The 27,612-nt window shown below is 42.8% G+C and overlaps 4 protein-coding genes across 4 annotated transcripts; 2 read left to right on the top strand and 2 right to left on the bottom strand.

The window, feature by feature from the left end:
* The first annotated feature begins 279 nt into the window (after positions 1-279).
* Positions 280-7,163, top strand: LOC111981151 (translation initiation factor eIF2B subunit alpha). The gene is made up of 9 exons (XM_024012312.2): positions 280-561; positions 692-793; positions 1,003-1,139; positions 1,389-1,505; positions 1,666-1,778; positions 1,896-1,964; positions 2,057-2,132; positions 2,236-2,361; positions 6,965-7,163. Exons 1-9 carry the CDS (start codon positions 531-533, stop codon positions 7,118-7,120), a joined length of 927 nt encoding a protein of 308 aa, XP_023868080.1. The 5' UTR covers positions 280-530; the 3' UTR covers positions 7,121-7,163.
* A 1-nt stretch (position 7,164) lies between these two features.
* Positions 7,165-11,716, bottom strand: ddx55 (DEAD (Asp-Glu-Ala-Asp) box polypeptide 55). Its single transcript, XM_024012311.2, has 13 exons — positions 11,550-11,716; positions 11,364-11,414; positions 11,133-11,219; positions 10,916-11,007; positions 10,717-10,779; positions 10,117-10,266; positions 9,746-9,935; positions 9,230-9,312; positions 8,928-9,059; positions 8,640-8,847; positions 8,384-8,552; positions 7,960-8,258; positions 7,165-7,710 (listed from the first exon to the last, which is right to left on the bottom strand). Exons 1-13 carry the CDS (start codon positions 11,655-11,657, stop codon positions 7,519-7,521), a joined length of 1,824 nt encoding a protein of 607 aa, XP_023868079.1. The 5' UTR covers positions 11,658-11,716; the 3' UTR covers positions 7,165-7,518.
* A 4,737-nt stretch (positions 11,717-16,453) lies between these two features.
* Positions 16,454-19,500, bottom strand: LOC111981397 (transmembrane emp24 domain-containing protein 2). Its single transcript, XM_024012634.3, has 4 exons — positions 19,138-19,500; positions 18,335-18,527; positions 17,415-17,522; positions 16,454-17,260 (listed from the first exon to the last, which is right to left on the bottom strand). Exons 1-4 carry the CDS (start codon positions 19,315-19,317, stop codon positions 17,136-17,138), a joined length of 606 nt encoding a protein of 201 aa, XP_023868402.1. The 5' UTR covers positions 19,318-19,500; the 3' UTR covers positions 16,454-17,135.
* A 63-nt stretch (positions 19,501-19,563) lies between these two features.
* On the top strand, positions 19,564-27,374 carry LOC111980032 (tyrosine-protein phosphatase non-receptor type 11). The gene is made up of 14 exons (XM_024010709.3): positions 19,564-19,783; positions 23,666-23,788; positions 24,059-24,253; positions 24,412-24,604; positions 24,773-24,892; positions 25,039-25,152; positions 25,596-25,692; positions 25,827-25,924; positions 26,246-26,404; positions 26,550-26,681; positions 26,767-26,921; positions 27,010-27,077; positions 27,200-27,225; positions 27,357-27,374. Exons 1-14 carry the CDS (start codon positions 19,770-19,772, stop codon positions 27,372-27,374), a joined length of 1,512 nt encoding a protein of 503 aa, XP_023866477.1. The 5' UTR covers positions 19,564-19,769.
* The last annotated feature ends 238 nt before the right edge of the window (positions 27,375-27,612 follow it).

The raw sequence follows: 27,612 nt of genomic DNA, 5'->3' as shown, positions 1-27,612 counted from the left end.
GGTGTGTTAAGTGGTGGTGTCCCATCCTTTCAGGYTGTTGGCCTGAAGTAGGACTAAATATATTTAAATAGTAGGGTGGTGGGTTTTAAGTGAGTGTAGGGTTAGATTGGAAGGTATTTGTTGATCATTTATTATTATTATATATATTTTTAAGCAACCTATAAGGGAGTTATACTCCAGTCTAGTAGGTGCCGGTAATGCAACGTGTGTTGGATGCCAACTGCCGTAAAACCTAATCGAAGAAGGAGAAGAAGAAGCCTTCAAATAGTTTACGTCATCAGATTGCGACATGATGACAGATGACTGAAATTGTCAGAAATACGTATAGAAAAAATTATTTCGCGTGGGTTTATTCTCTGGTTTAACTGACCTCTATTTCTGATACATGTGTTTTTAACGTTTGACTGGATCCTGCGAAGAAATAAGAAACTAACTTTCGGCCTCGTAGCTACTTCCAGTTGCTGCCCCTGACTAATCTTTGAATAAACTTCGAGAATATAGCTAGCTAGCTACCGATAGTTAGAATTCAGATGCAACAGTCCTCGAAAATGAACAAAGAAGGTAGGTTGTGTGTGTGAGATAAATTAACCAACTGAACAGACAAACATGGCTGTTGTCTTCATTAGTAGTGTACTACTGAGTAGGCTAGTCATTAGTGTGACCCAGGACTGCTCTCCCTCACTCTTGTCAGAGTTGGTGGAGTACTTCAGGACCCAGATGAGGACAGACCCTGACATGGCCTCTGCTGTAGCAGCCATCCGCACCCTGCTGGAGTTCCTCAGACGAGACAAAGGTCTGACCACTCTCTCCTTTCTGCCTATTAGTCATATTAATGTCAAAATCATACCAAGAAAAATTGTGTGTTTTTGTCATACAAGTTTTGTATTTTATACTTTTATGACTTTCCCTGAATTGTTATGGAAGCGCCCATGATCCCGGTAATTCGATCTCTGGATACAATCGGCCCCTCCATGTTACTCTGTTCCCTGCTCCCCTGCTCAGGTGAGACGATCCTGGGTCTGAGGGAGAGCCTGAAGTGGGCCACAGACTGTCTGACGGGGGTGGACTCCTCTGTAGCCGTGTCCTCTGGAGGGGAGCTGTTCCTTCGCTTCATCAGCCTCACGTCACTGGAGCACCAGGTTAGGGCCATACACAGCCATAGACTACTACATATACACTCAGGTATTTTTGCCATGAAATAAAAACCAAGTGTAAATACTCTCCATTCTATCCCTTCTAATTTTGTCATTCTAATAGAAATACACCACAAATAGACTTCAGCTTATTGTCACTCGTTTATTTTATGAACAGAAAAAATGACTAGGCCTCACCTCAGAAGAGGTCAGAGTTCTCTGAAGGCCTCACCTCCCCCTCCATGTTTGTCTCAGGACCTGTCGTGCTGTAAGAAGGTGATGGAGGAGAGAGGAGAGCTGTTCCTGGAGAAGATCTCTCTCTCCAGAACCAAGGTGGCCAAACTCTGCCACACCTTCATCAAAGACGGGGCGGTGAGTGAGTCATGGCGGCAGACATTTTATGTCAAATTAAGTTTGGCAAACCTGATTTTGATAGACGCCATGTTGGTACCAAAAATTCACCAAAATATAAAATTCCAAGAATGTTATAAGAAAGATATTTTTGAAGAACAAATCTTTCTTTCTCCCTCAGAAAATCCTGACCCATTCCTCCTCCAGAGTAGTATTGAGGGTGCTGGAGAAAGCTGCAGCCGAGAAGAAACGCTTCACAGTCTACGTCACAGAGTCCCAGCCAGATACAGCCGGGTGAGACAACACACATTTCCAAAGCAAACAAGTTGATGGGGGAACTGAACACGTAAGACACACACGCGCACACACACACACACACAGTTCGTGTGACATGTTGTCTGTCCTCTCCAGGAAACAGATGGCTGATGCGCTGAGGAGACTCAACGTTCCTGTGACAGTGGTCCTGGATGCTGCTGTGGGGTAAATACTGACTGTACCAAACACTACCATGGCTTACCTTTCTTAATAAAGGTTAAAGATACATATTCCTTTCTATATCTTTCCACCTACAGTTATGTCCTGGAGAAGGTGGACCTGGTTATTGTAGGAGCAGAAGGAGTCGTTGAGAGTGGAGGCATCATCAACAAGGTGTGTTCTGGGAACAATGAACTCATAATAATAATAAAGTCAAACATGTATTGTAGTATGTAACAGTGTGCAAGTGACAGTGTTGGTTGATATGTCTGTACAGATTGGAACCTATCAGATGGCAGTGTGTTCCAAAGCCCACAACAAGCCCTTCTACGTGGTAGCGGAGAGCTTCAAGTTTGTCCGTCTCTACCCTCTTAACCAGCAGGACGTCCCAGACAGATTTAAGGTGAGAATTAACCATTCAGAGCCTGCCAGCAATATATACAGGGCCTTCAGAAAGTATTCACACCCCTTGACTTTTTCCATATTTTGTTGTTACAGCCTGAATTTGAAATTCATTGTTTTGTTTTTTGTCACTGGCCTACACACAATACCCCATAGTGTCAAAATGGAATTATGTTGTCACATTTTTTACAAATTGATTCAAAATTTAAAAGCTGAAATGTCTTGAGTCAAAGTATTCAACCCATTTGTTATGACAAGCCTAAATAAGTTCAGGAGTAAAAATGTGCTCAACAAGTCACATAGTAAGTTGCATGGACTCACTGTGTGCAATATAATACAATTATTTTTGATGACTACCTCATCTCTGTACTTCACACATACAATTATCTGTAATGTCCCTCAGTCGAGCAGTGAATTTCAGACACCGATTCAACCACAAAGACCAGGGAGATTTTCCAATGCCTTGCGAAGAAGGGTACCTATTGGTACAGTTGCAAGGAAAAAGTATGTGAACCCTTTGGAAATACCTGGATTTGTGCATGAATTGGTCATAAAATTTGATCTGATCTTCATCTAGGTCACAATAATAGACCAACAGTCTGCTTAAACTAATAACACACAAACAATGATACGTTTTCATGTCTTTATTGAACACACTGTGTAAACATTTACAGTGCAGGGTGGGAAAAGTATGTGAACCCTTGGATTTAATAACTGGTTGACCATCCTTTGGCAGCAATAACATGAACTAAACGTTTTCTGTAGTTGTGGATCAGACCTGCACAATGGTCAGGAGGAATTTTGGACCATTCCTCTTTAAAAAACCTTTTCAGTTCAGCAATATTCTTGGGACACCTCGTGTGAACTGCTCTCTTGAGGTCATTCCTCAGCATCTCAGTCGGGTTGAGGTCAGGATTCTGACTGGGCCACTCCAGAAGGCGTATTTTCTTCTGTTGAAGCCATTCTGCTGTTCATTTACTTCTTTGTTTTGGGTCGTTGTCCTGTTGCATCAGCCAACTTCTGTTGAGCTTCAACAGAAAGCCTAACATTCTCCTGCAAAATGTCTTGATAAACTTGGGAATTCATTTTTCCGTCTGATAGCAAGCTGTCCAGGTCCTGAGGCAGCAAAGCAGCCCCGAACCATGATGCTCCCTCCACCATACTTTACAGTTGGGTGTTTTGATGTTGGTGTGCTGTACCTTTTTTTCTCCACACATAGTGTTGTGTGTTCCTTCCAAATGACTCAACTGTAGTTTCAGCTGTCCACAGAATATTTTGCCACATAATATTTTGCCAGTAGTGCTGTGGAACATCCAGGTGCACTTTTGCAACCTTCAGACGTGCAGAAATGTTTTTTTTAGACAGCAGTGGCTTCTTCCGTGGTGTCCTCCCATGAAGACCATTCTTGTTTAGTGTTTTACATATCGTAGACTCGTCAAGAGATGTTAGCATGTTCCAGAGATTTCTGTAAGTCTTTAGCTGACATTCTAGGATCCTTCTTAACCTCATTGAGCATTCTGCGCTGTGCTCTTGCAGTCATCTTTGCAGGACGGCCACTCCTAGGGAGAGTAGCAACAGTGCTTTCAACCGTGGGCTGATGAACATCAAGGCTTTTAGAAATACTTTTGTAAACCCTTTCCAGCTTTATGCTAGGCAACAATTCTTCATCTTGGGTCTTCTGAGATCTCTTTTGTTCGAGGCATGGTTCACATCTGGCAATGCTTGTGAATAGCAAACTCAAATTTTGTAGTGTTTTTTTATATAGCAAGGCAGCTCTAACTGACATCTCCAATCTCGTCTCATTGATTGGACTCCAGGTTAGCTGACTCCTGACTCCCATTAGCTTTTGGAGAAGTCATTAGCCAAGGGGTTCACATACTTTTTCCAACCTACACTGTGAATGTTTAAATGATGTATTCAATACAGACAAGAAAAATATAATAATTTGTGTAATTAGTTTAAGCACACTTTGTCTATCGTTGTAACATAGATGAAGATTCAGATCAAATTTGATGACCAATTTATGCACAAATCCAGGTAATTCCAAAGGGTTCACATACTTTTTCTTGCCACTGTATATGTGTAAAAAAAATAAAAAGACATTGAATATCCCTTTGAGCATGGTGTATCAATACACCCATTCACTACAAAGATACAGGCATCCTTCTTAACTCAGTTGCCAGAGAGGAAGGAAACCGCTCAGGGATTACACCATGAGGCCAATGGTGAGTTTAGAATAGTTAAGAGATTTAATGGCTTTGATAGAACTGAGGATGGATCAACAACATTGTATTTACTCCACAATACTAACCTAATTGACAGAGTGAAAAGGAAGCCTTAACAGAATAAATTCCAGAACATGCATCCTATTTGCAACAAGGCACTAAAGTAATACTGCAAAACATGTGGCAAAGCAATTCACTTTTTGTCCTGAATACAAAATGTTATGTTTGGGGCAAATCCAATACAACACATTACTGAGTACCATTCTCTATATTTTTAAGTATAGTGGTGGCTGCATCATGTTCTGGGTATGCTGTAATCGTTAAGGATTTGGGAGTGTTTCAGGCAAAAACATTTACGGAATGGAGCTAAGCACATGCAAAATCCTAGAGGTTGTCTGCTTTGCACCAGATACAGGTAAATTAATTCCCCTTTCAGCATGACAATAACCTAAAAAAAAACAAGGCTAAATCTAGACTGGAGTTGCTTACCAAAAAGACAGTGAATGTTCCTGAGTGGCTGAGTTAGTTTTGACTTAAATCTACTTGAGAATCTATGGCAAGACCTGAAAAATGGTTGTCTAGCAATGATCAACAACCAATTTGACAGAGCATGAAGAATTTAGAAAAGAATGGGCTAATGTTGCACAATGCAGGTGTGGAATGCTTAGAATTACCCAGACAGACTCACAGCTGTAATCACTGCCAATGGTGCTTCTACAAAGTATTGACTCAGGGGAGTGAATACTTATATAAATGTAATATTTCTGTATTTAATTGAATACATTTGCAAACATTTCTAAAAACACGTTTTTACTTTGTCATTATGGGGTATTGTGTGTAGATGGGTGAGGGATTATTATTCATTTAATCCATTTTGAATTCAGGCTAACAAAATGTGGAGTAGGTGAAGGGGAATGAATACGTTCTGAAAGCACTCACTGTATGTTGTGCCATGGGCTGATTGGAGATACACACATGCAATTCAAAATTAAGTGCACATCTCCCATTGACATTCGTGTGTAATTTATGATGATTATTATGCCGATTTGGCTCCATCTCATGGTGCGTCTATCTGAACTGTCTTTCCATTCTCTCTAGTCCTCTTCAGTACTGTTTAACCCATCTCTCTCCTCAATGTGCAGTACATTTTCTCTAGTCCTCTTCAGTACTGTTTTAACCCATCTCTCTGTGCATTACATTTTCTCTCTAGTCCTCTTCAGTACTGTTTAACCCATTCTCTCCCTCTGTGCAGTACATTTTCTCTCTAGTCCTCTTTCAGTGACTTTAAACCCACTCTCTCCCTCCTGTGCAGTACATTTCCTCTAGTCCTCTTCAGTACTGTTAACCCATCTCTCTCCTCTCTGTGCAGTACATTTTTCTCTAGTCCTCTTCAGTACTGTTTAACATCTCTCTCCTCTCTGTGCAGTACATTTTCTCTAGTCCTCCTACTGTTTAACCCATCTCTCCTCCTCTGCAGTACATTTTCTCTCTAGTCCTCTTCAGTACTGTTTAACCCATCTCTCTGTGCATACATTTTCTCTCTAGTCCTCTTCAGTACTGTTTAACCCATCTCTCTCCCCTCTGTGCAGTACATTTTCTCTCTAGTCCTCTTCAGTACTGTTTAACCATCTCTCTCCCTCTGTGCAGTACATTTTCTCTCTAGTCCTCTTCAGTACTGTTTAACCCATCTCTCTCCTCTCTGTGCAGTACATTTTTTCTCTTGTCTCTTCAGTACTGTTTAACCCATCTCTCTCCTCTCTGTGCAGTACATTTTCTCTCTAGTCCTCAGTACTGTTTAACCCATCTCTCTCCTCTCTGTGCAGTACATTTTCTCTCTAGTCTTCATGACTGTTTAACCCATCTCTCTCCTCTCTGTGCAGTACATTTTCTCTAGTCTTCAGTACTGTTTAACCCATCTCTCTCCTCTCTGTGCAGTACATTTTCTCTCTAGTCTTCAGTACTGTTTAACCCATCTCTCTCCTCTCTGTGCAGTACATTTTCTCTAGTCTTCAGTACTGTTTAACCCATCTCTCTCCTCTCTGTGCAGTACATTTTCTCTCGTCTTCAGTACTGTTTAACCCATCTCTCTCCTCTCTGTGCAGTACATTTTCTCTCTGTCTTCAGTACTGTTTAACCCATCTCTCTCCTCTCTGTGCAGTACATTTTCTCTTCGCTTCAGTACTGTTTAACCCATCTCTCTCCTCTCTGTGCAGTACATTTCTCTCTAGTCTTCAGTACTGTTTAACCCATCTCTCTCCTCTCTTTGCAGTACATTTTCTCTAGTCTTCAGTACTGTTTAACCCATCTCTCTCCTCTCTGTGCAGTACATTTTCTCTCGTCTTCAGTACTGTTTAACCCATCTCTCTCCTCTCTGTGCAGTACAAAGCCGACACCCTGAGGACTGTGTCTGACCTGTCAGAGGAACACCCCATGATCGACTACACCCCTCCCTCCCTCATCACGCTCCTCTTCACAGACCTGGGGGTCCTCACCCCCTCTGCCGTCAGCGATGAACTTATCAAACTTTATTTATAACAGTGCCTTAAAACAAAAGACCTCAATAAAAAAGGGACACTGACTGGTATCAGTTTTATCTTTATAGATTGTTAATTACAAAATATGGCGATGCACATAACTTTACACTGTATACATAACATTCCTGAAAGGCGATGTATCTCTCTGGTTCATAACGGAGTAATAGATGTAAAACAGTTAGCTCTATTTTAAAAGTGTATTCAAAGTTCAATGGGTGGTCCTGACCTGCTCCTTATTGTAACAGGCAGTATTTCCCCTATGGTTGTTCTGTAGGCGGGGCATAAAGCCCCCCCTAAAATATATAACATGTTCTGTTTCTTTCATGGTAAACAGGGCTAGGTGGGACAGCCTGACCTGCTGCTAGAACATTGGGGGAAAACACTGACAGGTGTGTTGTTTCATTTGTCCTCCTCTCCCGCTGAGCTGGGTAGGTCCTCTGAGGGGCCTGCTGCTGTCTTCCTCTGGCTCTTCGGTCCTGCTGTCACCTGTTTCTCAAAGTCCTCCTCGCTGATCTGTCCCTTCTTCAATCTCTTCAGGAGACGAGTGTCTTTCAACAGCTCCTTCATGTCCTCATCGTCCATTTCCGAGCCCTGAAGAGAACAAAGGGTTCATTAACAGTCATCTGATGTTATACTTTTTTCTGCATATGGGCCCCGCTCCCATGTTTAAAGATGTTCTAAAAGCATTTTAGGGCCCATTTCCTAGATCCAGATTAAACCTAGTCCTGGACTAAAAATGTATGTCAATGGGAAATCTCCACGTAAAGTGCATTTTAGATCAGGACTATACTTAATCTGGGTCAGGAAAACCTCCCCTTAATTCTCGAGAAGACTAAATACCTCATCCCGGTTCCTCTTGGCAGCAGTCTTCCTCCTGCGGTCCTTCCTGTTCTTCTGTTTGGACCAGGCTTTGTTCTTATCGTTGTGTCTCTTGGGGGCAGCGGCCCTTTCCTCCCTCTTCACCTTTAGCTCAATCAGCAGCTTCTGCCTCAGCTTCTCCCGCTGCTTGTCCTTGTAGCGGATGTTGTCTGTGTCTATGCTTGTTTCTATGAAGTCAGGGAAGTTCTTCCCTTTCAGCTCGGGCATCCTGGGCATGCGGAGGAGGGCGAAGCCACGGGCCAGCGCGACAAAGTCCAGATCTGACCAATGACAGGAGGAGGATGACATCGTAAACATAATTCTCCCCAGACCATAGCATAAACAATCTAACACCATCATACTTGAGGGTCTGTACACAGGGAAGGTAAAAGGGATTTCTTCTCACCTTTGACCCTGAAAATGAGGCTGCACTCGTGTTTGGCGTAGGCTTGTACGGTGGAGACGAATGCCCTCATGCCCCTGTCGAACATGGCCCGGTCTGCCAGAGCCAGGGCCTTCACCTTGGGCAGAACATCCACCACGTCACTCACTGGGGCCATCTGCTCCAGAGGACACTATCAGGAGACAGGGAGGGGCAGCTTGGTTTTAAATGGAGAGAGCATGGAAGGCAGGCAAGATGGAGAGGGAAACAAAGGGCATACCTTCTGGTTGATGGACAGGAAGGTAACGTAAGATTCCTCCATGGGGAGCAGGAAGACCGTGGCGTTGCCTTGGTTACCAATGCGCGCAGTCCGTCCACACCGATGCACAAAGGCACTGGCACAACTAGGGGGGTCGTACTGCAATACCCAGTGGACTTCTGGGATATCAATGCCTCTGGCCATGACGTCAGTACACACCAGGATACCACTGAAACACAACGTTGCATTTCAATGCAAAGATCAAACCCATGCTCTCCTCAGCTGAGCTGACAGCAAGGGATAAAATACCTCTTTAGCCTCCTAAACTCTGAGAAGATCTTGTTGCGTTTGTGTTTCATCTTGCCGTGGATGCAGTGGATGGTGACGCTCTTAATCAGGGCCTCCAAGGCTCGGCCAAAGTACTCCACACACGCACATGTACTGAGCGAGAGAAACAACACATTAAAACACAAATCTCTGACACTGAGGGAGAGAAACAACACACAGTCCGCAGTGTTGATGAATATAGTCGGCCATTACGTAGAATACTAGAGGTAGCTGTAGTCATGGTGAGAGAATAACATGGAGGGCTGTGTAGCCAGGATACATACCTGAAGAACACCAGCTGTTTCTCATGTTTGTGTTGTCTAAGAAACGCTACCAGACTGTTAAACTTGTCCTCCGCTCTGCAGATCTGACAAACAAGAAATAACAGAAAAGAAAAAGTGATCAGTCATGGTTTGTCTTTTTTCCTGTGTTTGTGTCTCCACTTACAGATGGTTTATAGTCCTTGAGTAATTTTATGGCACGGGCTGGCACAGACAGCGAAACAGATAAGGATGCTTTCATCATGAGGCCTCTGAGAATGTGTCTTGGAAGAATGTCTCAGACTGAGAGAACGTTCCGGTCATCCCGTTTTGTGCACAAACTGTTTATTTTGATTTGAACCTTTCTTGGACCATGCAGCATTACTAGTTATTGTTTATGGTCCTCTCATGATAAATAATTACTTTCGGGGATTACATGTAGTTACATTTATTAAAATACAGTCGTGGTCCACTTTTTCCTTTGAATCCAGCATTTCCAAACCTGAACAACCCAAATCCCCAACAGTGTATGTTACTCACTGTGTAGTAGTTGCAGAGCCTGGCTGGTGTTTTCTGGGTGCAGCTGGCGGCCACGCCCTTCTCCTTCACTGTGATGCGTACAGGGTTCCTGAGACCAGCTCTCACCAGCTTTTCCAGCTCCTGAGTCTGAGTGGCTGAAAACAGACCTGTACGACGCTGCTTAGGGAGGTACCCGAGGATAACATTCAGACTGGAGAAAGGGAGGGAGTCAGGTACTTAGTGTACTGTGCTGTTGTACCTGACATCAAAGCCAATGTCCAACAGCCTGGTGATTGTACTGTACTGAATCATATTGTATGATTCATATGTCCTTAATGTCCAATAGTGTACTGTATTGCATAGTTGTAGTCTATTGTATTGCACTATAGTACCTGGCCTCAAAGCCCATATCCAGTAGGCGGTCAGCCTCATCCAGGACCAGGACCTCCAGAAACTTGACTGACAAGGCCAGATCCAGACCGTCTGCCTTCCTCCTGAACATGTCCTCCAGACGCCCCGGGGTGGCAATCAATATGTTGGCCCTGGAAAAGACAACACACCGATTAGAATAATTATCAGTTAGGGAATCCAGTCTCACTTTAAACCAAGTACAACGTATAAAGGCTTTATATAGCATACAAAGGATTCATAAGCACTACATAAATGCTTCACAAATCACCTATAAGCGTGTGTCACTCTATAAAAGGGTGACATAACCATTCCTAATGTAGGGTGAATTTCTGCCAAATGTGACATAACGCTTAATGTTTATACAAAAGCTTATAGATTGTTTGTGAAGCATTTATATAGCGCTTATGAAGCATTTATGTATGCTATATAAGGCCTTTATAAGTTGTACTTCATTTAAAGTGGGGCTGGAAATCCATTTGTACCTTTACAGGCTTGCAGTATGGCATCAGATCTGGACATAAAAACATGTGGCACAAAAAAGCTCCCATCTTTGTGTGAGATCAGAGGAAGAGCATATTTACCCCTGTTCCTTAAACTTCTCCACATCCTCAATGGGGTTGCTCCCTCCAATCAACAGAATCTGTCTGAAAGAGGAAGAGTTCCGGTCATAACAGGATTACAATAAGAGTCTTGGAACAATGAACATTTTAGATCTGGAACAGAGCCTGCTGAACTGTGTTCATGTCTCTGGTTTTATCTCTCCGCTGGCTGTACCCCTACCTGAACTGAGGGAATTTCTGGAGGAACTGGCCCATCACCTCACTGATCTGCAGGGCCAGCTCTCTGGTCGGCGTGACGATCAGAGCACCAACCTGTGAAACATAACGTCTCAGTTTAATACTGTATATCAAAAGTCAAACTGACTCACAACCATACACATATACTCAAACGGTAGCCATTGCAATAAGTCTAAGAAACTGAATAACCCAAACCTTACCTGCATTTTCTTCAATTTGTCCTCTCGCTTTATAAGTATCTCTATGATGGGAATCACGAAGGCCAGTGTCTTTCCACTGCCAGTCACCTGTAACAGCAACGAGAAGATGTGTTGCTTAGACCTTTCTCCCTTCAATAGTTAGTTACCTATGCAATCTGGTTCTGGAGAAATGCAGTACACAAAACATCCGAGTTACATGGTAAACAATAATGTGTGTCAAGTCATACTTACAGCCTCGGCAGCCACATCTTTATTTCGCATAAACAGTGGAATACAGGCAGACTGGAATATAAAAATATTGAAATTATTATTGTGGAGGTTGAATTAGAGAAGCTAACGTTAGTTAACTAGCTTGTTAGCATAGCTAGCTATGGCATGTGAGTGAAATAAACGAAAACTGTAAAGAAATGTTAATACCTGAACTGGTGTCATATGTGTAAATCCAAGCTCATTGAGAGTTTGCGTAATACCGTCGTTAAGTTTAACGGGTAAACTATCCCATTTTCCTTCAGTTGTGTTGTCCATGTTGGAAATGCTGCCACAATCCACGCTGTACCGACTTCCTGTACATCGATGTTTACAGTCCGCCTGGAAATCGGAAGCACTGTACATATTTGTACCGCCAGCGCCAGTTCATCATTCTGAATTATTTTCTGAACAAATAGCTCCCTTCCTATTTGAAGTCTTTTTAGAGAGTATTAAAAACAATGTTCTCCCTCCTACAATGAGTCAGGGGTTAATAACACTGATACCTAAGCCTAAAAAAGAAGTGCTGCTCATCGATAACTGGCGTCCAATTTGTCTTCTTAATAATGACTATAAGATATTAGCCTTACTACTTRCAAAAATAATTAAAGAAGTCCTGGATGCAATCATTGATGAAACACAGTCTGGCTTCATGAGGAACAGAMATATTTCTAACAATGTCAGACTARTATTAGACATACTTGACTACTCAGACCTAAWAACTGAGGATAGCTTCATATTATTTTTAGATTTTTATAAAGCATTTGACACAGTAGGGCATCAGTTTCTCTTCCACTCCCTTGAGAGACTTGGCTTTGGGGATTTTTTCTGTAAGGCTATTAAGACTCTATGCAAATGGTAACGGCTCTATCAAATTGAAATATGGCACCTCACCTAGATTTGAGTTAAAGAGAGGAATTAGGGAAGGTTGTCCTATCTCCCCATATCTGTTTTTATTAATCACGCAACTTCTTGCAAATTCTTTAAAAAATAGTCCTGTACAAGGTATTTCCATAGCTGGTAAAGAAATTATTATAAGCCAGCTGGCTGATGATACTACACTTTTTCTGAAAGACGCTAACCAAATTCCCATATCGATCAATGTGATACAATCCTTTTCCAAAGCGTCTGGTCTATATCTTAACATTAATAAATGTGAACTCATAGCTGTCAAAGATTGTGTGACACCTTCATATTATGGTATTCCAGTAAAGGAAGAACTTACATATTTAGGCATAACCATTACAAAGGATCAGAAGTCTAGAGGCTTACGAAATATTAACCCTCTTATTAAAAAAACCCAGAAGAAGCTAAATCAATGGCTACAGAGGGACTTATCTTTAAAAGGTAGAGTCCTAATAACCAAGGCTGAAGGTATCTCTAGACTAACATTTGGTGCTAGTGAAACTTTCTGCTTTTCATCGGCAGGTTTTCTTATCATGGTCCTTAATTTATAAACACAATTTTTCTCCACACATATTATATATGGAATAATCGGGATATATTGTATAAAAATACTTCTTTGTTTTATAGATATATTGGTTCCGATAATATCCTATTGGTGAGCCAACTGGTAAATGCAGAGGGTATTTTACTCAGTATAAGGAATTCTTATCACTTTACAAGGTCCCTGTAACACCTAAAGATTTTGCAATTGTTTTAGATGCCATTCCTCAGGTGTTACTATGTTATTCAGGAATGTGTCAAGACCTGACCCTCAGAACCTACTTTCTATTGACCCTGTTGACTCATCAGTAGGAAAGATTTGTTTCTCTTTTGGTCCATTCAACAACAGAGCGATACGAACCTTGTTTCAGCAGGATGTTGTATCTATCTTATGTCATGCCTTTTGGAATGGATTTATTGAATATCTGTTGGGGAAAAGTTTGGATGTTGCCACAACCTACTACTTGTTACAAAATTAAGGAAGTTGCCTTTAAAATTATTCATAAATATTATCCTGCCAACCACTATATGAAGAAGTTTAAGGAAACATCAACTCAAATTGCTCCTTTTGTAATGACCACCCAGAAACAGTGTTGCATATTTTTTGGCATTGTATGCATGTAAGAAAACTGTGGCAGGACATCAGTAGGTTTATAATTGAACACATTTATGAAGATTTTACACTATTGTGGAGAGATGTACTGTTTGGATTCTTTACATACGATAGAAATAAGCTGAAACATTTTTATGTAATTAATTTCATTATTCTTTTGCCAAATTTCATATACACAAATGTAAATTTACAACAAAAAATCAAATTTCTTACCCTACAAAAGAAATTGAACTGTATTTTAAGACTGTTAATGCTCTACTAACAAAAAGCTGTTAGAATTGTAAGTATGTTGTCCCTTAAGGTCCTTGTGTAATTGTAATGTGATATTGTACCCCTAGCTCGATTGTCCATTGTATATAATCTATATATACTTGTGTTCCCCCATGTACTTTATGTATTGATTTGTTGTTGATAATAAAAATAATAAAAATATATATATATTTAAAAATCATTCTGAATAATTTCAGTGATCTTTAGACCACAATATTTGTAAAATTATACAGTGGGGAGAACAAGTATTTGATACACTTGCCGATTTTGAAGGTTTTCCTACTTACAAAGCATGTAGAGGTCTGTAATTTTTATCATAGGTACACTTCAACTGTGAGAGACGGAATCTAAAACAAAACCAGAAAATCACATTGTATGATTTTTAAGTAATTACTTTGCATTTTATTGCGTGACATAAGTATTTGATCACCTACCAACCAGTAAGAATTCCGGCTTCACAGACCTGTTCGTTTTTCTTTAGAAGCCCTCTGTTCTCCACTCATTACCTGTATTAACTGCACCTGTTTGAACTTGTTACCTGTATAAAGCACCTGTACACACACTCAATCAAACAGCCTCCAATCTCTCCCAATGGCCAAGACCAGAGAGCTGTGTAAGGACATCAGGGATAAATTGTAGACCTGCACAAGGCTGGGATGGCTACAGGACAATAGGCAAGGCTTGGTGAGAAGGCAACAACTGTTGGCGCAATTATTAGAAATGGAAGAAGTTGAAGATGACGGTCAACCACCCTCGGTCTGGGCTCCATGCAAGATCTCACCTCGTGGGGCATCAATGATCATAAGGAAGGTGAGGGATCAGCCCAGAACTACACGGCAGGACTGGTCAATGACCTGAAGAGAGCTGGGACCACAGTCTCAAAGAAAACCATTAGTAACACACTACGCCGTCATGGATTGAAATCCTGCAGCGCACGCAAGGTCCCCTGCTCAAGCCAGCGCATGTCAGGCCCGTCTGAAGTTTGCCAATGACCATCTGGATGATCCAGAGGAGGAATGGGAGAAGGTCATGTGGTCTGATGAGCAAAAATAGAGTTTTTGGTCTAAACTCCACTCGCCGTGTTTGGAGGAAGAAGAAGGTTGAGTACAACCCCAAGAACACCCTCCCCGTGAAGCATGGAGGTGGAAACATAATTCTTTGGGATGCTTTTCTGCAAAGGGGACGGGAGACTGCCCGTATTGAGGGGAGGATGGATGGGACCATGTATCGCGGAGATCTTGGCCAAAACTCCTTCCCTCAGTAAGAGCATTGAAGATGGGTCGTGGCTGGATCTTCCAGCATGACAACGACCCAAAACACACAGCCAGGGCAACTAAGGAGTGGCTCCGTAAGAAGCATCTCAAGGTCCCGGAGTGGCTAGCCAGTCTCCAGACCTGAACCCAATAGAAAATCTTTGGAGGGAGCTGAACGTCCGTATTGCCCAGCGACAGCCCGAAACCTGAAGGATCTGGAGAAGGTATGTATGGAGGAGTGGGCCAAAATCCCTGCTGCAGTGTGTGCAAACCTGGTCAATACTAAGGAAACGTTGATCTTTGTAATTGCAAACAAAGGTTTCTGTACCAAATATTAAGTTTTCTGCTTTTCTGATGTATCAAATACTTATGTCATGCAATAAAATGCAAATTAATTACTTAAAAATCATACAATGTGATTTTCTGGATTTTTGTTTTAGATTCCGTCTCTCACAGTTGAAGTGTACCTATGATAAAAATGACAGACCTCTACATGCTTTGTAAGTAGGAAAACCTTCAAAATCGGCAGTGTATCAAATACTTGTTCTCCCCACTGTATATATTTGACCAATAAATACATGTCAACACAAACAAAAAGAAACCAAACAGCATTTTTAAAGAATATTGTATTTGTTTTATTAAACCTGGATCCACAGACAATCATATTTCTTTACATGCTGCAGAACTTCATTAATGACGTTCAGGAGTGACTTGACCTAATTTCTCCTCAGTAGTCACTCCAGTCTCACGTGACAGTTATAGCTGACCTTATCAGAACATGTAAAGTACAAAACTAAGGCATATTCAGTAAGACACAACATTTATGGTGTTTCAAATAGATTATAGACAGGATAGGCCTACAATTAATCCTCTAGTCATGTCCATTCTTATACATCGACATACCAATGTTCTGAATGTTGCACCACACTGAATATGCTGCAGAAGAAAAAAAAACAGCTTACTGCCACATAAAGTAGAGCCCCCAACCTTCCCCACCTCAAATTACAACCAGTCCCCACAACAAAATGTTGAAGTAACTACCTCACCTCGACAATCATAACATAGTTTCAGCCCCCTGCCACACATTCAATATAATCTATTACAGTGTTCTTCATTCGTGATTCTAGGCAAATACAGGGGTCCGGGGCTTTGCCAGCCCAGCTCTAACACACCTGAATCAGGGTTAAATTAATAATTGATTAGTTGCAACAGGTGTGAGTGATGAGCTAGAAAAAACCCTGCACACCCAGTGGATCCCCAGGGCCAGGTTTGAGTACACTGACCTACTATAACCCATCTGTGGTAAAATGGGAGTATACAGGTTTTCCCTGCACTGCCCGTGTACACATTCAGAAGGATTATATGTCATGGATCTATGACTCAAAAGCAACAAGAGCAAAAACATCTGCTTCCCAGACAACACAACTCCTTCAGATATTCAGGGATATTTAGCAGGATGCAATGTTCAGAAAGTTGCAGATAGAAATATGATCTATAGAGTGAACACAATTCTTTATTCTACATTACAGAAAAGCATGTCGCTTCTGCACAATACATTTCTACATGAACGTTCTGTGATATTTCACTCTCATGAACAAGCCCCAAGTGTCTCACCTTGAGCTGATGCATACTTTATATTAACTAGTTGGTCATATCGATTGCAAAGGGGTCCAAAGAAATGGGTCAAATAAGGGACACTGTTGCATAAACATCAGTGTGCATCTCTCAAATGCCGGTCCCAGTTTTGTTACTTTATACATCCCATCCACTGACTAGAGACAGACAGACAACTGCCCTGGCTAGTAGAGCCACTGACTCTAGGCAGACAACCTCCCTGGCTAGTAGTTGCTGTTGACCAAGCTGGGTGGAGTAATCCATAACAAATAATTTGCTTACGCAGTGATGAGACAATAAATCAAACTTGACATCATCAACCCTATGATCTTTGAAAGGTCTAGAGTCCAAAACAGATACAACAGTAACAAGCACATGAAGATGGAAATAACAAAAGGGGTAACAGGGTAAAACATTATTATTTTAATAATAGGGATCCAATTTGTACTCAGACTTTTAATGAAATCTGCCAAGAGTCTCATTTCCAAGGAGTGACTGTTTCACTGTCTCTGTGCTGAAATAACAGTGCAACAGGAAGTCACAGGGGGAAGGTTTGAGGTGTTACACAACTCGGCGCACTTCGAAAAACCTCTTCAGGTAGTAGATCTGTCCCAGAGTCATGGCCACCAGAACCAGGGCTTCGAAGAACGACCAGAGAACCACCCTGCTGTTCGTGTTGTCATTGACTGGATGGAAAGAAAACAAAACAACGACTAATAAGTTCAAGACTGGCTGTCAGCACTAAACACTGCAGTACACACAACAATTAAGTTAACAGGTTCTTAACTACAGTCTATTCTGACACCATTTTATTTCATGTGCGGCGTGTGTGTAACTCACTGGCTCTGTGTATCCTTTCCCGGACCTCCATGTACTCCTGTTCATGCTTGACGGCCGTCATGGCAACCGCCAGCTCGTTGATCATCTCCTCCAGCTTGTTCTGGTGAGCTGGAACAGAACACACAACCAATCAATTAGGATCATTGTAGAATCCACAACATTCTAGTGAAAATTACATGCATATTAGAGTAAAAAATAAAGACAACTTCCAAACAAAGTTGTGCTTTATCATATAAAACACTCTACAATACATTACTAGTTCTATGTCTTAGATGTCTCAAATCATGCACACAACATATTCCTGCATCTATAAATTGTGAGGGGTTATTCCAGGCAACATATACTAATGTAACTAAGTGGTGATTTGTGAACATTAGATTGCACTGGAAAACTCATTCAACTTAGGTTAGAGGAAACCGAATGCATTTCGGCAAACATAGTTCCAGGCGAGGCGAGAACCCTACCATCCCAACTCTCTCCACAAGGGTGAAGCGAAAGCCAGTCAAACCCAGTCAAAAGGATGAAGAGAAAGAGACAACAATAGGACCATATAGAAAAGAGGAATAGTATGTGAAAACAGAAATGTGATCATCTGTTATAGCAATTGGCAAATATGAATAGAGCTTAAAAGTAGATTTCGCGATATGATGTAGATTCAGAAAAAGTTAACAGCATAGTAGGTAAATCTCCGCAACAACTAAGAGCATTGAAGCGCAAAGCTCAACTTCTCTGCTGTTTTGGTGCCCTGGCTACCACACTTTCACCAGCAGGAAGCGAACCTGTGAACATGCGCAGATACTGTGTGTGACCATGTGAAAACAAAGTCATACATCTCGCTCATCTCAATATCTGCAGTGCTGCTCATGGCAGCGTCATTTCACTGAGTCTGCCTTTCATTCACACACACAACTAAAGCCTACCTTCCGTCTCCATGTCCTGTCCCTTCGGTGCCTCTCCGATGTCGATGGTGAACATGACGATCTTGGGTGTCATGGTGGACATCTTGTTGCTGAAGCAGAACTTGTAGGTCCCATCCATGTGAGCTGCCACGGAGTACTTTCCACTGGACTCTCGATCTCCTTTGTAGATCTGCTTGCCATCAGGTCCTGTTATCTACATAGTAGACAATATCATACACATATTAGCCAACTCATGTTGAAACATAGTTGTGGTGTGCTAGACAAAAAAATGTGTCTGGACCGTTGTTGCAACATATTTCATTCAGTGGTTGGTGGATTGGGGCAGTCTGCACCACACTTGTGAAATCCCTTAAAAATATGGATCTTATTTGCATGACTACAATTCTCAACTATATGGTGGTGAATACATCATGTGGTGGAGCAGTACCTATAGTCAGCTGTCAAACAAATGTGGATGACCTGTTTCTCAAGTTATGTGACACTGACAGCTGTTAGGAATGGCAGCGAGTAGTTAGCTAACTTAAAACTTCCTGTATCACTAATCGGGACAGATAAGTAAAATCAAGAGGCGAACTGGCTAGTTAGTTAGCTACCAACTAAGCTAAAATAATTGATCTTAACCAGCGGTGGGTTAACTTTAAACTACAAAGAACATAAATTAAACTATACAAAATGGCATGCATGTTGGCTTATGACTAGCAATTAAGCTAACTGGCTAGCTACAATAGCCATCTCGCTAGCCACGCCCCACCACCTTTGCGCAAGTCAAACCAAATCAATCAAAAGCACAAATACCATCTCACCTCAACGTCAATGTCCAAAAAGCCCCCCTCAGCAACTTCAAACATTAGGCCCATCTTGGTTCCCGAGTTAACCCGCTCATGGAAGCACTCATCTGCATGAGCGTCTATACTAACGAAGTAGCCGGACGCTGTGGCAGACATGAACCAAAGAAGAACAACGATCTCTGAAGCAGTGAACATGCTTAGATTTTAGCTAGCGTTACGTGACAATTGTAGATTCTCTGTGTACCAGCGATTTCAAATATCCCCTAAAATTGCACATGTATCGCAGCAGGAGGCTCAGAACAAGCACAAATTATTGAGGATATTTTGTAAACTTCCTAGCTAGCTTCGGCGAGATTGCCACGTAAGGATTTAAACGGGAAAAAGCGAGGGTCAAACTTAGTCAGGACTATGCGATTGAAAAAAATAAAAGTGTCGCATGTCTGGTGACGTTTCAACAATCGACTCGCTCTCTGAAGTCTCCGGGCTGAGGCCTATGGACTTTTTGTTGTTGTAAAAAATTCCAATCGAAACATTTTCCCGTTTTGAGCGGAGTCTGGACCTTATGAGGCATTTTTGCTGGGAGTAGACTGCCGAAGAAAAGCACAATAGTTGGAAAAGCCAGCGCGAGGAAACAAGGATTGAAAAAAATGACATCTCGGAGGTAAGGACTGATCATGGAAAGCAATCTGATGGAAACTAGGTAGCCAACTAACTAGCCTGTCGGCTAACATTAGCCTAGAACTGTTTACATTTTCAAGATAATCCCATTGATGAATAATGTATGTGATCGTCAGTTAACGACCTAAAACAAGTCGTATTTGACAAGGATGTGCCTTGTCGGTGTTTTGGAGCCAGCAACATTACGGTAACTAGTATGTGGTAACGTTAGCTAGTTAACTAGGTTCTTTATTGGGCAATGGGCATCCGTGAAAATGAAGCCCACAATGCAGTTAGCTTGTGAATAGCTCACACATAATTCAAAGGTATCTGCCTATAACATTTTTGGAGACGTGTTTAGTTATCAATTATAAATATGAATGCTTAGCTAACAATTGCTAACAAGCAAACAACAAAATCTAGCTAACTAGCAACCATTGGGGGACCTAGCTGTCAGTTCCAGCTGAGAAGCCAAGGGGGTTCAATGCATCTGGTTCAGTTTGGACGACAGGCTTGTATGCTCTTTGGAAAGATACCAACCTCAATATACTCAGTAAATGGATACAGACTTCAATTGTTCAATGTCAATCACTGTACACGTGATTTTCTGATTAAATCAGGATTCTGATCATTCTCACATCATCCTTTAGTCGTACATCATTGATTTTGACCCTTCCCCACATCAATATCTTCTTTATCCTGATTTGCATTGTTGTGCCCATGACATCTGAGTACAAGTTATACAGCTGTATTATTGAGAGCATCTTGTCTGGCTGCATCTCTGCTTGGTATGGCAATAGCCCCGCCCTCAATCGCTTGGCGCTACAGAGGGTGGCGCGGACAGCAAGGGAACCTCACTGGGGCTGAGCTCCCTTCTTCTGTGGGGTTTATCAGCGGATGGCATCCAACGTTATGGTACATTACCGCCACCTACTGTACTGGAGTGTGGGCCAGAGACAGGGAGAACTAAATCCTAGCTGCCAGCCCTGTTGCTCTTTAAAAAAAAACAATATTTGAGACTATATCTAATGATGTTCTACTCAATATTCTCTAAACTAATTTCCTGTATCCCCTTCTCCCTCATACTAGATCTGACTCTTTCCCTCAGATACTGCCCACACTGTAGCAATACATGCTCCACGGTCTTCCTGGCAATAATCACACTTTCCTGTTGGGTGCTTTCCTATCACATTTAAGGTCTTATTCAACTGGCTGTGTCCCACCCTTAATCTTGTAATAATAGCATCCTCTCTTTTGTTCCTTCCTGCCGACCTCCCCGACTTTCCTCTGTACTTGAAATAAATGCCTGCTCTTAGTATCTCTACTCCACTGCTCATTGCCATCTCTGCACCATCACTGTCCATATCAGGCTTTTTGTCTATGCCTTGCTCATTGAAACTACAACAAACGTCTAAGTGCTTGGTTAGCCAGTACATCAACTGCCTCGTTCCCCTCCACCCCCACATGGGCAGGGACCCAAGTAAATATTATCTGTATACCCATCTGTCTTTTATTTTTTTATTTTTTTATTTTTCGTTATTTTACCAGGTAAGTTGACTGAGAACACGTTCTCATTTGCAGCAACGACCTGGGGAATAGTTACAGGGGAGAGGAGGGGGATGAATGAGCCAATTGTAAACTGGGGATTATTAGGTGACCGTGATGGTTGAGGGCCAGATTGGGAATTTAGCCAGGACACCGGGGTTAACACCCCTACTCTTACGATAAGTGCCATGGGATCTTTAATGACCTCAGAGAGTCAGGACACCCGTTTANTTAATGACCTCAGAGAGTCAGGACACCCGTTTAACGTCCCATCCGAAAGACGGCACCCTACACAGAGCAGTGTCCCCAATCACTGCCCTGGGGCATTGGGATCTTTGTTTAGACCAGAGGAAAGAGTGCCTCCTACTGGCCCTCCAACACCACTTCCAGCAGCATCTGGTCTCCCATCCAGGGACTGACCAGGACCAACCCTGCTTAGCTTCAGAAGCAAGCCAGCAGTGGTATGCAGGGTGGTATGCTGCTGGCATAGGCATAGGTCTAATCCTGCCATAGGTTTGTGGCTCAGTTCCCTCCCATCCAGGACTTCTATATCAGGCAGTGTGAAAGGAAGGCTGGAAAATTGTTAGACGCCAACAACCCAAGCCATAGACTGTTCTTTCTGCTTCCGCGCGGTACCGGTGCATCAAGTCTGACACCAACAGGCTCCTGAACAGCTTCTATCCCCATGTCATAAGACTGCTAAATAGCTAACAAAATTGCTACATGGACTATCCAGGTTGAACTTCTGTATTTTATTATAGTATTTTTTGTTGTAGTTGCATTGTCTCTATGCACACTCACAGGGCCCTACACACACCAATACTCCAACACACAGTGCATTCGGAAACTATTCAGACCCCTTGACTTTTTCCACATTGATGAGAAATAAGGTTAATGTAACAATCTACACAATACTCCATAGTTTTTCAAATTTATACAAATAAAAACTGATACAGTATTTACATAAGTATTCAGACCTTTTACTCAGTACTTTGTTGAAACACCTTTGGCAGCGATTACAGCCTCAAGTCTTCTTGGGTATGACACTACAAGCTTGGCACACCTGTATTTGGGGAGTTTCTCCCATTCTCTGCAGATCCTCTCAAGCTCTGTCAGGTTGGATGGGGAGCGTCGCTGTACAGTTATTTTCAGGTCTCTCCAGAGATGTTCAAGACTTGCCCCGAAGCCACTCCTGCGTTGTCTTGGCTGTGTGCTTAGGGTCATTGTCCTGTTTGAAGGTGAACCTTCGCCCCAGTGAGATCCTGAGTGCCCTGGAGCAGGTGTTCACCTGGGATCTCTCTGTACTGGCCTGACTGGTGGAGTGCTGCAGATATAGTTGTTCTTCTGGAAGGTTCTCCCATCTCCGCAGAGGAACTCTGGAGCTCTGTCAGAGTAGACATCGGGTTCTTGGTCACCTCCCTGACCAAGCCCCTTCTCTCCCGATTGCTCAGTTTGGCCAGGCGGCCGGCTCTAGGCAGAGTGTTGGTGGTTCCAAACTTCTCCATTCTTAAATGGAAGGCCACTGTGTTCTTGGGGACCTTCAATGCTACAGAAAGTTTTGGGTACCCTTTCCCAGATCTGTGCCTCGACACAATCCTATCTTGGCGCTCTACAGACAATTCCTTCAACCCCATGGCTTGGTTTTTGCTCTGACATGCACTGTCAACTGTAGGACCTTATATAGACAGGTGTGTGTGTGCCTTTCCAAATCATGTCCAATCAATTGAATTGAACACAGGTGGAGTCTAATCAAGTTGTACAAACATCTCAAGGATGATCAATGGAAACGGGATGTACCTGAGCTACATTTTGAGTCTCATAGCAAAGGGTCTGAGTACTTATGTAAATACGTTTTTGTTTTTAATACATTTACAAACATTTCTAAAAATCAGTTTTTGCGTTTGTCATTTTGGGGGTATTGTGTGTAGATTGATGAGGAATTTTTAAATTCATTTTGGAATAAGGCTGTAACGTAACGTGGTGAAAGGGAAGGTGTCTGAATTCTTTCCGAATGCACTGTACAAACACATTTTCTCACACACATAATATGCACATACATTTATACTGGCTCTACACACACTCACATATAATCATCATATATACGCATCTGCTACTGTGTTTATCATATATCCTGATGCCTATTTACCTTACCGTCCAGTCTCCCTGCACATTGTAAATATGGTACTGGAACTGACCCTGTATTCTATGCTTGCTTACTTTATCATGTTCATCTTATTATTACAAAATACAAATTGTGTGTGTTTTTGTTCTACCTTGTTCTCCAAATGCACTTAGCTAGCTAGTTGACCTGTGATGATGATGATGATGTGGTGGTGTTTAGGTGGTTCCACCCCAATATCACAGGGGTGGAGGCTGAGAACCTGCTGTTAACCCGGGGGGTCGACGGGAGCTTCCTGGCCCGACCCAGCAAGAGCAACCCTGGAGACTTCACCCTCTCTGTCAGGTGAGTTATTGTAGCACCAGATCATCAGACACAGGAGCTACCGTAGGCTGGGTTGAAATTTTAGGAATAAATATCTGAGGCCTATTTAGTTTAGTCAGGCTGACAGCATACAAGAAAACACTTTCCCAATTTATACTCTACCATTTCCCTTTATTATAATTGATTAGGCCAACTGAAGATAATGGCCTGGGTACCAGACTGTTTCAGCTTTAGATGAGGGGTGTGTTTTAATATTTCCTTTTTCTCTCAATCCTGTGTTCCCCTGGGCAGGCGTAACGGAGCAGTCACCCACATTAAGATCCAGAACACAGGGGATTACTATGACCTGTACGGGGGGGAGAAGTTCGCCACCCTGGCTGAGCTGGTTCAGTACTACATGGAGCACCACGGCCAACTCAAGGAGAAGAATGGCGACGTCATCGAGCTCAAATACCCCCTCAACTGTGCTGACCCCACCTCTGAGAGGTGAGCTCTGACACTGAAACAACACGGTGTTTGTCTCTGCTTGTCTGTGTGTGTGTACCTCTCTAGCCTGAGTGTCAGTCTGTCTCTGCTTTAGCCACCAATCCAGTGGATTTGATGGCTATGTCAGTAGAGTTCTATAAACTGTGTGTGTGTCCCAGGTGGTTCCATGGTCACCTGTCAGGCCGGGAGGCTGAGAAGCTGCTGACAGAGAAGGGAAAGAACGGTAGTTTTCTGGTCAGAGAGAGCCAGAGCCACCCTGGAGACTTCGTTCTGTCCGTCCGCACCGGCGACGACAAGACGGACAGCAGCGACAACAAGCCCAAGGTGACACATGTCATGATCCGCTGCCAGGTAAAGGATTATTACCTTTTTTTTGTCCTTTTTTTCCACTCCTCCCTCCCTCGAGCTAAAGATGTGGCTTATGACCACAGATACACTACATGATATTTAAAATAGTCAAAGAGCCTCTCGCATATCTCTGTGGGTGAAGTGACGGTCCACATTGTATGTGTTTCTCAGAATGACCTAAAGTATGACGTTGGTGGAGGAGAGAAGTTTGACTCTCTGACAGACCTGGTGGAGCACTATAAGAAGAACCCCATGGTGGAGACACTGGGCACGGTGCTGCAACTCAAACAGGTCGCTCTTCAGCCTGCTGTCTCTCTCTTGTCAGCAAGCTACATATCATTCCCCTGATCTTGATCATTTATGCCCTTTTTTGTCTTTCAGAAGCTTTAATAATCCATAGATTTCTTGTTTCTAAACTTGTATGCGTCTTTCCCCAGCCCCTGAACACCACGCGTATCAATGCAGCAGAGATAGAGAGCAGAGTGAGAGAGCTCAGTAAACTGGCCGAGGCCACGGACAAGGTCAAACAGGGCTTCTGGGAAGAGTTTGAGGTGAGAGACGCGCCATTGCGTTTCAAAATAAGTATTTAATGTAGTGTTGTTCTTATGTCAGGAAAAGTTTTTTATACCGTTGTACATCCTCAAGCTACATTCTCACATGTCGTCTGTCTCCCGATAACCTAGCCACGCTCCACATCTGAATTATTGAAATAGATTAAAGCAATACGTTGAGGATACATTGAGGATACATTTTTAAAGGGATACTTTGGGATTTTGACAATGATGCCCTTTATATACTTCCACAGAGTCAGATGAACTCATGGTTACAATTTTTATGTCTCTGTGTGCAGCTTGAAGGAAGTTGCTACCTAGCGCAATTGCTAACTAGCATTAGCGCAATGACTGGAGTTCTATGGGTATCTGCTAGCAGATAGCATGCTAGCAGATACCCATAGACTTTTAACAAGTATCCCTTTTCCTTTGTCCCCGCCCAGACGTTGCAGCAGCAGGAGTGTAAGCTTCTCTACAGCCGTAAGGAGGGGCAGAGAGCTGAAAACAAGAACAAGAACCGATACAAGAACATCCTGCCCTGTGAGAAAACACACACATCCTGCCCTATCAAATATCACGACTGACTGACCACCCTGTTGTTGCAGTATGCAGAGCCTGGATATTAGTATGATTTTAATCATGACTCTTCTCTCTGTCTCTCTTTCCCTCTCTAGTTGATCACACTCGTGTGGTGCTGAATGATGGGGATGGATCTGAGGCTGGCTCGGACTATATTAATGCCAATCTCATCATGGTAGTAACTGACATCATGGTAAACTCACTTCATTCTCAGGACACACACACCTGTCAGACACACAATATGGTATCGAAATGACCTCACGGTAAACTCCACACACTTAGGTTCAGCTCTATTTCAAGCACAATCTGCAATTTCCTGTATGTGACGGCTCTACAAAATACAAATGAATATGCAAGCTTACTGTTTGTGTCTTTTCATTCATTGAGTGTGTGACGTGGACTGCTAAGACAATCGCTGTATGTTACTTTGTTTGCATTGCACTTAAGTCTGCTTTCCTCTACACACTACTACATCCAGCGCCTGTCTCTGTGGAACTGTGTTCTTTCTCTCTAGCCGGAGTTGGAGTGGAAGTGTAACAGCACCAAGCTGAAGAAGTCGTACATCGCCACGCAGGGCTGTCTACAGAACACCATCAGTGACTTCTGGAGGATGGTCTTCCAGGAGAACTCCCGGGTCATCGTCATGACTACCAAGGAGGTGGAGAGGGGAAAGGTAACTGGCTGACTTGCTGTCGTGGTTCTCCATTTCAAGCATCTCTGAAAACCAGGAGAGCTTCTACATAGGTTTCAGTGTGAACTGCTGCTGTGGCTTTGGGGCAGAAGTATGCACGTCAATTGAGATACTTTGTCCCCCACAGAGTAAGTGTGTGAAGTACTGGCCAGACATGTCATCTCTGAAGGAGTATGGAATCATGCGCGTCCGCAACGTTAAAGAGACGTCTGCTCACGACTACATCCTACGAGAACTCAAACTGTCCAAGGTTGGACAGGTAAGAGGGACTTTTTTTTGGAAGTGTGTCCTTAGCTGTGTGTGTGAGCATGCATGCTACTTCAAAATGTGTGTGTGTGTTCCAGGGTAACACAGAGCGGACAGTGTGGCAGTACCATTTCAGAGCGTGGCCGGACCATGGTGTCCCTACAGACCCCGGGGGTGTTCTGGACTTCCTAGAGGAGGTCAACCTCAAACAGGAGAGCATTCTAGAGGCTGGGCCCATAGTGGTGCACTGCAGGTACACACACACACACACACACACACACACACACACACACGAGACACAGTTGTGTGTATTGTTGCCATCTAATTCTCTCTCTCTCCAGTGCTGGTATCGGGCGGACAGGAACGTTCATAGTGATTGACATACTCATTGACGTCATCAGGGAAAAAGGTGAGTGCAAATGCGTCATCTATTTGTGCTTGATGAGATGGTCTCCATAAAGAAAGCTTCCGCTTCGCTCAGACCCCGTGGGTGTCTGTGTCTGAGGTATAACCTCTTCTGTAACTCTGTAGGAGTGGACTGTGACATAGACGTGGCTGTAAGTCCTAGACATACTTTGTCATCTCTGTCAGGTGGTTGGACTGTGAATAGACGTTCCTAGTCTACTCTTTCTCTGTGAGGAGTGGACTGTGACATAGACGCTCCTAGTCTAACTCTCTTTCTCTGTAGGAGTGGACTGTGACATAGACGTTCCTAGTCTAACTCTTCTCTCTGTAGAGGTGGACTGTGACATAGACGTTCCTAGTTAATCTCTTCTCTCTGTAGGAGGTGATGTGGACATAGACGTTCTAGTCTAACTTCTTCTCTCTGTAGGAGTGGACTGTGACATAGACGTTCCTAGTCTACCTCTTCTCTCTGTAGGAGTGGACTGTGACATAGACGTTCCTAGTCTAACCTTTCTCTCTGTAGGAGTGGACTGTGACAT

Source organism: Salvelinus sp. IW2-2015, linkage group LG20 (assembly GCF_002910315.2).
Source record: "Salvelinus sp. IW2-2015 linkage group LG20, ASM291031v2, whole genome shotgun sequence".
Taxonomy (NCBI): Eukaryota; Metazoa; Chordata; class Actinopteri; order Salmoniformes; family Salmonidae; genus Salvelinus; species Salvelinus sp. IW2-2015.
Note: the sequence above shows the minus strand (reverse complement) of the source record. Positions and strands in the feature narration are given on the sequence as shown.